This window comes from Alligator mississippiensis, chromosome 11 (assembly GCF_030867095.1).
Source record: "Alligator mississippiensis isolate rAllMis1 chromosome 11, rAllMis1, whole genome shotgun sequence".
In the NCBI taxonomy this organism is placed as follows: domain Eukaryota; kingdom Metazoa; phylum Chordata; order Crocodylia; family Alligatoridae; genus Alligator; species Alligator mississippiensis.
The window spans coordinates 38881192-38894502 of record NC_081834.1 but is presented as its reverse complement, the minus strand read 5'-3'; the positions used below and the strand labels follow the sequence as shown (position 1 = coordinate 38894502).

At 49.1% G+C, this 13311-nt stretch overlaps 2 protein-coding genes across 3 annotated transcripts in view; one reads left to right on the top strand and one right to left on the bottom strand.

Annotated features, from left to right (window-relative positions):
- The window catches only part of ADAM10 (ADAM metallopeptidase domain 10), a 115432-nt gene extending 112317 nt beyond the window's left edge, over positions 1-3115 (bottom strand). The window contains exon 1 of the mRNA XM_006263841.4: positions 2911-3115. Within this exon, the coding sequence (XP_006263903.1) occupies positions 2911-2965 (55 nt within the window). The 5' untranslated portion in view covers positions 2966-3115. The remainder of the gene's footprint in view (positions 1-2910) is intronic.
- A 1838-nt stretch (positions 3116-4953) lies between these two features.
- The window catches only part of MINDY2 (MINDY lysine 48 deubiquitinase 2), a 64063-nt gene continuing 55705 nt past the window's right edge, over positions 4954-13311 (top strand). The window contains exon 1 of one of the 2 annotated variants that reach the window (XM_019477844.2): positions 4954-5631. In XM_019477844.2, coding sequence (XP_019333389.2) covers positions 5107-5631 — 525 coding nt within the window. In that variant the 5' untranslated portion in view covers positions 4954-5106. The remainder of the gene's footprint in view (positions 5632-13311) is intronic. The other variant, XM_059714831.1, reaches the window with a different exon arrangement.

Genomic DNA, 13311 nt, shown 5'->3' with positions numbered 1-13311 from the left:
GCTGCTGGATCTAGAGCACAACACTCCTAGGGCCAGGGAGCTGGATGTTGTGCCTGCATCACTGCTTCTCTCTGCCCCCTACTCCCTAGCCACAGCATGGTGCAGCTTCCAGCCAGGTGGGGAACAGAGGTGGGGCTGAGCAGCTTCAAGATGCACCCATACTACACCAAGGAAGTGGGAGTGGGGACACACAGGGTGAAGAGGCAGCAATGCCAACACAGCTTCCAGCAGCCTGGCCCTGGCACAGCTCCCCATGGTCAGGAAGCCGTGTCTGCGCTGCAGCTGGAGAACGGGAGGTTGAGAAGCAACAGCATCAACATGGGCCCCCAGCTTCCCTGCCCCAGTGTAGCTCCTCTCTGGCTGCAAGCTGTGCCCATACCCCAGCAGGGGGCTGAGAAAACTGGCACAGGTTCCAGATGCCTGGCCCCAGGATGGGTACAAAGAGCAGCCCCCAACCAAAACATCACCTCAACACTAGTTACTTTATATGCAATTCAATGCAAATGCATGAGTGCAAGTTACCACACGGCTCCCTAAACCAAGTACTTCACAAAAAAAATAAAACTTGAGAATCGACTCAACTTTCTCAAACATACTTATACTAGCTCTTAATGTAAAGAACTAATTTCCAAAACTTTGTTCAAACTGTAACATGAGAGAGAGCGAGAGAGAAGCTTTAAAAGAAATTCTCAACTCTATATACCAGAATCTGACAAGTTTGCTTCTCCTTTTAAAAAAAGTCCAAAGTATTCCCATTTCTCTCAATTATAAGAAGTGGAAGTCCTTATTAATTATTCAGATCTTGTAACTGTATACCTGGAACATTTGTTCTCTAAATATTGTATTTACTTGGATTCATTATAAACTGTAATTCATATCACTTGGATAAGTAAAGGTGGCACGATTTTAATATTTAGGCCCCAATCCTTCTTATGCTTATCTTTCTATGAACTGAAGAGTGTGAGGTCAAAGAATCATAATAAGAATAATTCAAAATTTTGCCCTTCACCATTTTACTAGTGTAACAACGCAATAAGGGAACCCGAACAAAAATTGCTGTGTCTAGATATTTAACACATGTACGTTAGTTAGAAAAGCCTTTAGAATGGACATGTCAAGTAACTATGAACAATTTGAAATACTTGATTTCCCACCCCAGACTGGCAGTTCATTTAACACACATCGATACTATGAAAAACTTTACATTTCATGATTCTGCAACTTTTTCACTATAATTTATAATTACATTTGAAAAAATAATTGTAGCTCTACTACTAATAAGATATATAAGAATTTAAGAAAACTGTTAAAGGAAAAACTAGGTAAAAAACCTGCCATATTGAGAATTAAAGACCTGTTCTAAAAAACAGTTATGCAAGTATGTTAACACACATGTCAACAGCCTTGGACCTTTAATGAGTCTAAAGCTAAAATGGAATTTTTATTTCAGTCTTCTCCACAGAAGATAAAATCTTTAATACTTCAAGTTAGTTTTATTTACTACTTTATTTTACTTAACACTTTAATATTGCTTAAATAGTAAAGATTTTACACTCCTGGAAGAGATACTGCCTAAACGACAAATAAAGTCTAAACTTTTCACTATATTAGTGAAGTTAGCAAACACTTTGTACAAACAGGTCAATATTTTTGAGAAACGCTAACAGTGGGATTTTCAAAATCTTTTTGAAAAGCTTAAGTGATTTAGGAGAACAAGAGAAACCTTTTGGTTCAAGAAACCTAGAATACCTCACATTTAAGATCATTACACAGGGAGGCACCATTGCTGCAACTCGAGCAGAGACTGGTTTTTTGTTCTCAGTTTTTATTGTTTTGCAGTCAAAAAAAGGTTATTAAAGCCTTGAACAATATTTCAAAATGTTTTTAGACTAGTATTAAAGCACGAGATTTGCTTTAATACAGAACCTCAATATGAAAGCTGTCAGGTTGTTACTACTCTGGCCCAAATAAAAGCACTGGATATAGTCTATATTTGGGCCACACAACGCCAGTTGACTTTCCATTTAGTCAACTTATAAACGAACTTCCTGGCTTTGCCTACAGATTGCGTCAAAGTTCTCGCACTTTACCATTATTTTGCTACGACCGGTGCAAAACACAGGTTTTTGGCCTAATGCTGCCAAGACCGAAAGCTACAGCTGCAAAGCTCAGAAGTGCCAGAGGAGAAAGAGGAAGTGTCTTATCAGCAGCTCCACCCATCCACCTCCCAAACCCTGACCTCACCCCACCAGGAAACCAGATTAAAAGAAAACAAATCAAACTCTCTTCAGGGGAAAATGGAAAGCATTTTCCGAGGGCTGGTGGACAGGACCCAAGTGCTGCTGTACCCAGGCGGGCAGGACCTTATCCTACCGGCTGCCCCCAGCAGGACGCTGCTCCCCGCCCCCGACGGGCGGCACGGGGCAGCGGCGCCGCTCCAGGACAGACGGTTCCGCTTCCCCGGCACAAAAGGCAACTTCAGCTCTTTGAAGGAGAATACCAACACTTCCTGGTTGTCTGCAGCCCCCGCGGCGGGGAGGGAACAGCCGGGCAGGGAAGCGGCGACGGCCCGCGGCACAGCCCGGCGCCCCCTCCCCGCCGCGGGGACACAATGGCCTGGCGCAGCCCGCCCGCGTCCCCGGCCAGAGGCTGAGCCCCGAGGGGCCGGCATCGCCCGACAAACCCGCCCCTGCCCGAAGCACGGGGAAGGCCGCCGGGCAAGGAGCGTCGGGGGGGGGGAGGGGGCGGTTGCGTCCCGGCGAGGCGAGGCCGGCCCCAGCCCAGCGCGGCGGAAGGAGGAGGAGAAAGAAGCAGGGGCACAAGCGGCGCAAGGGGGAGACCCCGGGCTCCCAGGCCGCGCAGGGGAGCAGCGGGCCCGGCCCCACCCGCCCGCGCGCGGCGGCTCCTCACCTCCGGCACCCGCCGCCCAGGAGCAGAGCAGCACGATCGCGCTCACCAGCACCATCTTCGCCCGGGCCAGGCCCCGCCGCCGCCGCCCGGCCGGGCCCGCGCGGGGAGCAGGGAGGGGGGAGCAGGGAGGCGGCGCGCGCGGCCCCGCTTTGTCCGCCGCGCAACAACGCTCAGCGCCTCCCCCGAGCCCGAGCCCCTCGCTCTGCCTCGCCACCCGCCCGCCTGCCCGGCCCGGCCCGGCCCCGCCCCCGGCGCCACGCCGGCCCCGCCCCCACCCCTCACGCAACCCGACGCCGCCCCGCCCCGCCCGCCTTAAAGGCACAGGACGCCGCCCTAATCTCCGTAGCGCCCAGACGGCCCGCGGCGCCTCTCGGCCTCCGTCAGCGCCCGGCAGCTGCGTCAGCACCTGCGCCCGGCCGCGGCCGCTGGAGGGGGCACGTGCCGTGCCGTGCCGTGCCGTGCCGTGCCGCCCGGTCAGGTCCGGTCCGGTCCGGTCCGGTCCGGTCCGGCTGGTGGGCGGTCCCGGGCTGCCCGCTGGCAGCGCCGAGACCAGGCGGCAACATGGTGCGTTCCCGCCCCGGGCGGCCGCGCCTCCAGCCAGCGCCGCACGGACCCCGGGACCCCGGCTTGTGGCGGAGCTCGGCCCGGCGCGTTGGACCCGCGGGGCGCTGCGCTGCGCGGACATCGCTGCTCGTGTGAAAGTCTGAACCCTCCCCCGACGGGAAACCGCCCCCGACACGAGACGGGAATGAGTTTCGGGCCGGGCCGGGCCGGGCTCTTCCTCCGCTTCCCTCCTTGTGGAGCCGCGCACGCGCTTCGGGACGCCCCCGTTTCCATCTCTGCTTTTCAGTGAAGGGCTCTTCGAGCAGCTTCCTCTTCTGCGGGTTTCGCTCGTGAGATCCTGTCTGAGGTCTGCTCTTGGGAACTGATCTTAAAATGCCCCCGGGCTCCTCTCCCAGCTCCTTGTCGCACGCTGTGAACCCTGAGGTCCAATCCTGCCGGTGTACATGCTCCGGATCAACCTGTTCCCCTTGCGCGCGCGCAGGGCAGCGTGCTGGCTTTTTGGAAGGACTCGCGAAGCATGAGAGGGGCCAGAGGCAGCGCCTCGCCGGTTCTTTGCCTCCACCCTGGTCAGCTTCTCCGAAAACCACCGGTTCTTTTCCCCTTCCCGCAATTGGTTCCGCTTATTCATCCCGTTACCACCCCACCCCCGCCGCAGGCAGAAAAGGTGCTTCCTAGCGCACCGTCCCCGAGCCCGAAGACCAGAGCTGCCCTGGGGGGAGGGGGCGGGTGCTGGTCGTAGCGTTGTCGCGCCAGGGCCGTCGGGCAGCGGGGGTCGCTTCTCTTAGACCGACCGAGGAGCTGGAAACATTGTTCTCAGCTGTGTCAAGTAACTGGGGTAAAGTTCTTCGCCAAGAGCAAGTTTCCCAACTATTCGGGCGGTCTAATACAAGTGATCGCATCGACCCCAAAAACTTCCTCTGCCCTGGCGCGCACCGGCGGGGAAGGGCCGGGGGCAGGTGTGGCTGAGCCCGGGGGAGGAAGGGCCCCGCTTTCACCCTGGGCTGGTTTCCGAAGATCTTCGAGAAGGCCGAGGGGGAAGAACCGGCGAGGGCCGCGGAGACCTCCCAGCCCCTCGCGGTGACACGCTCGTGTCCGCTGCGGATCTTTCCTTTCACGCGCACTTGGAATAATAAAACGGTGTATGTACACACGTGTGTGTGTGTGTGTGTGTGTGTGCGCGCACATTTTTTTAGCGGAGTGTTCAGGGCCGGGGAAGCGCCTCTCCCTTGCCCGCGGGCAGGAGTCGGAGCTCCGCGCCGCGCCGCGCCGCGCTGCGCCGGGATGCTGTGCGCGCGGCCCAGCTGCTCCGCGGAGGCTGCGGCCGGAGGCTTGCGCAGGCGCCGGGGCCCGGGTCCAGCTTCCTGCCGCGCAGCGCCGCTCGGCAGCAGGTGCAGGTGCAGCCCCGGCCCCGGCGCGGCAAAGCCGCAGTGCACGGCAGGCGCCGCCGGGCCGGGAGCAAAAGCAGGAGCGCAGGCGCCGGCCGCGGGCGCCCCGGGGCCCGGGGTGACCGCCCCGCCCCGCCCCCGCGTCCCCGCCGGGGCGGAGCCGCCGCCGCTGCTGTCATGGCGTCCCGGGCGCTGCTGGCGAAGGAGCCACCCGCGCGGGGCTACTAGAGCCGCGGGTCGGGGGGCCATGGAGAGCCTGGCGCAGCCCCCGCCGCCGCCTGCGGGCCCGCTGGCGGGGGGCGGCGCGGGGCGGGCCGGCCCCGAGGAGGAGGCGGCGGCCGGCGGGGGCAGCTGCGGGGCCGGGGCCGAGGAGGGCAGCGGCGCGCAGCCGGGATCCCCGTGCGGGGCCGCCGAGGCGGCGGGGAGCGGCCCGGGCGAGGGCAGCAGCGGCGCACCGAGCCCGCGCGGGGAGGAGTCGCGGAGCCTGGACTCGCTGGAGTCCTTCTCCAACCTGCCCTCCGCCGGCGCCAGCAGCTCCGACCTCAACAGCGACGCCGAGGAGGCGGCGGGCGCGGGCCGGGCCGACGGGGACGGGGACGGGCCGGCGGGCGCCGCACTGCCGCCCGCCTCCAAGGAGCGGTTCCCGGGCCAGTCCGTGTACCACATCAAGTGGGTGCGCTGGAAGGAGGAGAACACGCCCGTCATCACGCAGAACGAGAACGGGCCCTGCCCGCTGCTGGCCATCATGAACGTGCTGCTGCTGGCCTGGAAGGTACCGCGCGGCGGGCGGGCGGGCGGGGTGCGCGGGCCGCCCCCGGGGACGCCGCGGGAGGGGGGCAGACGTGCCTGGCTCGAGAACGGGAACGGGAACGGCAAGCTCCGGCTGCTTCTCCGCCAGTCTGCTCTGGCTGCTGCCCTCTCGGGCCCTCACCTGCCAGCCCGGCAGAGGCTGGAGCTGGTCGGTGTTCTCGGCCCCTGCCACACCTTGCATCCATGGTAGGGTTCGGCAGTGTATGGCGCAGCAAATGTAGGCCAGCCGCATCACAGGACAAAAATGACTCTTCAGCTAGAAAAAAAGCCAGCTATCTCTGAAGTTGGTGCTTGAAAATGTGCAACCGCTTTACAGCTGGCTTCTCTCCAGCCTTCCTCTGAACCTGGAGCAGGGCCCCCTATTTTCAAACACTAGTTCTGTAGCTGGTTAGTGCTCTCTTTTCTAGCCAGAGAGTCATTTCTATCCTGTGCTGATTACTTTGCATTTGTGGCTGGTCTACATTTATTGTGTGATTCACCAGTCAGTTGTGTAACACGTCTGTGTACACTTCTACTAAATAGCAATCTGTGTCTATAGCACTAGAAACACTGATTTCTGGGGGAAAACTACCTATCGTTACAGTAGCACTGGATATGTATCCTGTGCTTTACAAATGCCTGTCTACTATTACTGTTGTATGTTCCATTCATACATGTGTTACACATTCCAATCCCGAAATAATTGTATAGCTGGAAGCGTGCAGCAGGTTGTGCTCTATCTAAAATACTAGACATCATTATATACTAGGGGGGAGCGCAGGCCTGAGAGAGACTTCTGTGTTCTAATCCTGTCATGGATACTGACTCCCTCTGCAGCCTTGTCCACATCATTTTGCCTCCTTTCTCCATTTTCCCATTTGTAAAATGGGGAGAATGCAAGACAAGGTGTAATGTGGGAATTACTTCTTATCTGCAAAGAGACTGTAAGGTGGAAAGAGTTGTAATGCTAGGCATTAATGTGTATTTAAAAACACAAAATGGGGTCTTGGGAGGGGAACCTCCTTCCAAAAGATGTGTGGGATAACAGAGCACAAGACAGAATCATAGAAAATGAGGGTTGAAGGGACCTCAGGAGGTCATGTCTAAACTAACCCTCTGCTGAAAAGCAGGACCATCCCCACCTAGACCTTCCCAGCCAAAGCTTTGTCTAGTCGGGTTTTGAAAACTTCCAACGATGGAGCTTCCACCACCACCCTGGATAACCCATTCCAGTGCTTTAAAGATGCTGAGGCCTTTACCATAGAAGGCTACTTGAAATAAGTACATGATTTTTGATTTTGAAGGATAAAGGGAAAGATACTTGGTACTCGAGGAAAGGGAAGCTGTTCCATACGTAACATTTGGCATGATGAAAAAAATACAGAGCCAAAAGTAGTTAAAGGAGATGCATCTCCAGCACATCACATCACATCAGAGCCTATTATCTGAACTCAACTGTTTTAACATTGGCTTTGGGTATGCACATTGCACAGCCAATTCTAGAGTATTACTGTGATTACAATTCTAAGATTTCTATGTTGCGTTTTCATGGTGGAAGGTGCATTTTGTAATTCCCTAGCAACCTGAACCCATTTGGCCTTACCACCAACTTTACGATACATGTTGATGAGATCTTTAATGACTGCAGAAAGCAGACAAGACTTGCATTTTTTACTGAGAAAAGTCTGTGGAGAAAACCCCAGGGATCTTCAGGATCTTACTGAAAAACACAATTCATCCCCAGAGACAAATGCTCTTAAAAACAACAGCAAAAAAAAAAAAACAAACCACCCACAAAACCCCACCTTTGAAATCAATCCTTGCTGTTTGCTTGTCAAGAGTGAAGTTTGAAGACCTGGAAGAATATACTTCTGAGGATCTTTGTGTGTTTGTGCCCCAGTTGTGGGCTGGGGAAAGACTATGCTGTTTGCATGAACAAAATCCACAGTTGAAGTAGCGTAACAGGAAAGCAACGCAAATTAAAACATCTCCAGGTAGTGTTAGTTTAAGGCACTAAATGGATTTTAAAGCGGCGGGAAACCCCGGGTCATGCAAACACAAATGCAGTGGTATCGACATAAACGGGAAACTTTGATTAGTCTACACACACCCTAGGATGCTTGTGATAGGAATGACATAGTTTTGCTAAATTTTGGTTTGTTTAGACAAAGATAGTTGTTAATCTAATAACTGTTGATTGTCTTTATGAATAACTCTTTTAATGTGTTTTCCTGAGTGGTGATGCTTCATTTAGCAGTGGAAAGAAAGATGCAGTTGCCATGAAGTTCATACTAGAATCACTTTAAAAATGTACAGAAAAAAATTGGGCCTGACTTCCATTGTCTATCACAGTGCATAGTTTTAACTACATTACATAGGTAAATATGTGTACTAACTACCCCTTTAAAACTGGTGGCCATGTGGGTATAAAATGCTCTAGTTTTCAAAAGTATAAATTGCAGAAGGTGCAGGACATTGGAGAATTGGATCTGTTTCTTTAAAAAAATCAAACTGAGAAACAAATTTTCTAAATTCCTCAGGTGTGTTTTTTTTTCTCCTTTGCTCTTTTGATTTTCACAGAACAACAGAGTTTTCCTTGGTGTTTTTTAATTATCCTTTTAGGTATCTTATAGTTTTCTATCCTTCTTCAACCCCGCAAAAGTATAATAATGTACTCATCAAAATTAATTGTCTGTGCAGGTGTTTCAGTTAGGAATATAGGATTGGAAGGAGCTTCCTGGGCCATGAAGTCTAGTTCCCTTTGTTCGCAGACAACTATTTACCCAAGGATTCCTCAGAACTGCCATTTCAAGCCTTCACCTATGGCTGCAAAGAATCCCGTACTATGGTGGTATAGCTTAAAGCAGAGGAGATTGTGGCATTACCAAAGCCTTGCCACGGTAACGAAAGAGAATTGATTAATATGGGGCTGTCCAAGTTGTTTACTTCAGGTGGTTGACCAGCACTCTTAATGCTTTGGCCTCCTTGGTGATGTGCCAGCTGGTGGGTTAAATCGTGGCCTGCGAGGCTTGATGGCCTGGCTCTGGAACCCAGGGAGTTCTGCTGCCTCTCTTCCCCTCTGCCCACAGCCCTCTTGCCAAGTGGCAAATTCATGGTCTCTGCTGCTGAAGACTCAGATCTGTGGGATGTCGGTATTCTTACAGACAAGCAGAAAAAACCCTGAAGTATGGGGTTGCCAAACAGCTACTGCATTGCAAGAGTTTCCTCTCTTCCTCAATGTGGGGATTGCAAATACTTGATGCTACCTATTACATGTTCTGTTAAACCAAGAATTTCCTTTGCTATCATCCTCCTTCTATACACTTATAAAGTTTGATTTTATTCACCTTGAAAATCTGGCCACACTATATATAAATAGCCTGAAACTAAATAAAATTTACAGAAGCTAAATGTTGAGGGGATGCATCAGGCCTACAAGGGTAGTTGAATTCCTGTCGTCTTTTGGGACTAAAGAATATACCCTCTCAGAAATTGGACTTTGTGCTTTTATAAGAGCCGGACTTTCAGAGGGTTTTTTTGCTAGTTTGGGCCTTGGATTTAATTACCTGCATACCAGCGGCTCTTGCCTAGAAATCTGGATTCAGTTTAGACACTTGCTGTTTTTTCCTTAAGTAGCCTGCGATTAGTGCTACAGATTCGTCAGAAGGCTTTCTGAAAACTAGTATTGCTTGCTTTTTAGAAGTAAGAATAACGTGTTTGGAGAACAAGGTTCTATATCAACAATCTGTCTACATCTTTCTTACCTAAAGGCTTAATATGCTCTGATGGTACTCTGGATAGTTGTCATTTCTTCAGACCTCTCAGTAGGTTTCTGTCTCCCCTTGGTCCCTTTGCAGAGCTACCTTCCTCCCTCCTCCCAAGTGACAAGGCTCCTGTTTAAGCCTGCCAAAAGCTTTTCTGCTTTATGGGAGGTCTCACTAGAACTGCATTTATTTAAGCAATTTTATAGCTTAACATTTTCAGATTTTTATTAAATTAACCTAGTATGTTAGAAGATAATTAACTTTTTGCTCGAGATTAGAGTCCAGTAGCTGCACTAGATAGTAATAGGAATCTAATTAGACACGCAACACAGCATATAAAGTGCATTTTTATTAAGTAGAACAACCTAAAACATTTTAAATACAGAAACTCCTATATGAATTTGAGAACTGAGGCAATCAGACTTCAGGTACGGAGAAGCTATCACATAAAAATGAGAGACCATCTCGTTCTTGCAGATCCTTTGTGAATGATCCTGATGAGGTGCATGATGGTGTTTCCTTTGTATTGGAGACCAGGTTCCAATGCCTATGATGATTTGGCCCTTTTTTGCACTCAGTAGCAAAGCCCCTAGGTCTCCTACAAGATCAAGTCCCCAATATAGTATGTGACCTATTTTGCCATATTTTCACATTTCAACCCTCAGAGATTCTTTCTTCATATAGACAAATACACAGCTTGTTTGTAATTCAGAATTTTTGATAGAGCCTCATGGATTGATCACATTTGCTTTTGTTAAATGTTTTTGAGAGATTGTAATAAGCTTAGGGCATAATATAGTTTATATTAAATTCATAATTCAGAGATTTTCCTTTTAGAAATAAACCTGTTAAAATGATTTTTATTTCATTACTTAAATAACCAAATAGACTTTTTTTTTAAATGTGTTGGGGTTTTTTTTGTGATACGGCTCTTTATAAAAAAAGTTAATATATTTTTATCAACCTTGTTGGAAAGTCTATATAATGGAGCAGTGGCTTTAATCTCAAAACTATCTGTAGATGTTGAAATGTTCAGTAGGCTATCATTGTTATTTAGGAATCTTAGAGCATCAGTGGATCAAAAAGAACCCCAGGACTGTAAATCATGTTGGGAGTAGCTAAAATTAATTATTTACTTTTCTATAATATTGTATTTAAAAAATGGTCAATATTCATTTAGTCTATATTCTTCTTAAAAGTAAACTTAAAAAGGTAAGCTTTTCATTTCCTAAATGATTTTAATATATGGTAGAAAACTTAAAAAGTAATATTCACAATTAAAAATTATTACATAAGAAATGCATTTGCCATTTTTAACACAGAAATGCAAAAGTAAGATTCTAGATAAATAAACTTATAATGGCTTAGTAATCATAGTGTATCCTGTGTGTTAACTAAAAGTAACACCGTATTTAATGTATGGGCTACCTTTTAGGTTGCAAATCAACATATTGAAGTGATTATTAACTAATCCTTGAATCAAAGAAAAGCAGGGTTGGGAGGGACCTCAGAAGGTCATTGCTCCTATATCTATATCCTCTATGGCCACAGAGAATGGTCTATTTTTTTGCTCCTAATAACCGCACTTCAAGTGTTTAAGGCTGTTATCAAGTCTCCCAGTTGTCTGTTTTCCAAACTAAGTAGTTTGAGTTCTTTCAGCCTTTCCTGTGATCAACTGTGGCATATAAGTAAGAATACACATACAAAGCAAGTTTCAGAATTCTTTTAGATAAAGGTTTCCTGTTTGATTCAACCACGATCATCATTTAAATTGCTTCACTTTGATTTTGATAAGCCCTAGTATACATAGGGCTTGTTTTCACCATGGCAATAGTGTGACTTAGCATGGGGGAACCCAAGAAAGCCATGCTACTGCTGCACCCAGTGCAATGCGGGGATGCTTGTCAATGAGTCTGTTCTGGGCTTATCCTCTGCGTTTGCTCTCAAGCTCAGAAGAGATCAAGGCCTTGATTACAGAGAGACAAGCCTGGTGCAGCCTTATACTGTACATATTTCTGTGCCTGTGGATTTGAGTGAGTAGGGTATACTTGCTTTCTTCAGACTTCTAAGTGCTGCTTTCTGTCAGTTGGCATTACTTTGATGTAGGCCAGATTCGTAGATGTTTGGGTCAGAAGCATGGGCGACAGGGGCACCGGATCATCAATGAGGGAAGGGGGGTTCCCCAGTGACTGATCACTGAGCCAGCAGCGAAACTGGAAGTGCACTTCCGGTTTCACGGCTGGTGCTTCCAGGGGTTACACATGCACCCCCTGTGTGTTGCCAATGGTCAGAAGGGACCTTAGCAAATCATTAAGTCCGACCTTAAAGCTCTGGGGTCACACGACCCCAGCCAGGTGCATGTCTAGTACGGGTGTGTGAAGTGTACCCTATTCAGTTTGGATTCGGATTCTACCTGAATCAGGGACAGTGATACGACTCGTTGATTCAGATCACTGTCCCCGATTTGATTCAGCTGAATCCGAATCTGAAGATTCAATGCTGATTCAGAGAATCAGCGATTCAGACATAGACACAGCTTTCAATGTTTTTTCTATGTACCTTGAGGTAGCAGGCGCAGCTCGTGAATGCTGTGATGTTGGGGTGGATAGAGCGTCCCACAGGAGTGCGGGGGGGACCTCCACATGCTCGGCAGCGAATCTGAAAGTGGACCGAAATACTTCCAGTCCACTTCTAGGGCCTCTGGGGAGCATGCGGAGGTGAGGGGAGGGGGCCTGCACCCCCCCCTCAACGACTGGCCATGGGGGGGACCCCAAATGCCTCCCCAGACCCAGGAGACACTAGTCACCAAGCCGGGGGGGGTGGGGGGGGGCAGTGCGCTCTCTGTCAGACCTGGAAGTGCTTCTGGTCTACTATTAGGTCTACTGCCAAACGTGATGGGGGGCCCCCCCCCCACACTTCTGTCAGACACTACATGCATCACAGCATTCACGAGCCACCTGGACACAGCTTTAAATGTATTTTCTACATACCTCTACCTAGAGGTATGTAGAAAAAACATTTAAAGCTTTGTCTATGTCTGAATTGCTGAATCTTCCCGAATCGAATCAAACCCTCCAAATCGGAGAGATTAAATGGTCCTCTGATTTGATTTGGATTCGGAGATTCGACCACCGAATCAGGCCAAATCTCCACCGAATTGAATCGGAGACCGAAGCTTCGCATTGCTCTAATGTCTAGCCTCCTCTTGAAGACCCCCAAGGTCGGGGAGAGCACCATCTCCCTTGGAAGCCCATTCCAGATTCTAGCAACCCTTACTGTAAAGAAGTTCTTCCTGATGTCTAACCTAAATCTGCACTCCGTCAGTTTGTGGCCTTTGTTCCTAGGTTAAGATTAAGGCTCAGTAATGGAAATGTTAAGACTTGCCTTCAGGTTCCAGTGTTTATGTAGCTCATACATTTCAGATGCATTTTTATGGTGATCACTGTTGGATAGATTTTTGAAAGACATTTACTTCTAAGGTGTTTGTGATTTAATTCTATTGAGAAAATGTTACTATGAAGTTGAGAAGTTTTATCAAAATCACTTGCGGTGATTTGTTTGAAAAATTTACTTGTCAATGAAAGTGCAGTCAATTTCTAGAAAATCTGAGCTCAAATTAGTAAATGAGATTTCAGTTCTTACAATTTTGCGGGGGACGGAGGGTGAAATCTAAAGTAATGCTCTCTTCCAAAGTTTACAGATGGTGGCAGACTGTTCATAGTGTTGTTAAGGTACAGCAGAACGAAAAGCTGTCTTAATTTGTTTCATTTATTTGGAATCCTGTTAAAAACAGTTAACTGGAAGTAATACCTTGAATTTTCATCCGTCTAAGCAGAAATAGGCACTGAAGCTATTTGGCTGAACCTCAAACTGAGGTTCAGAGTTGGTAGAGAAAAACT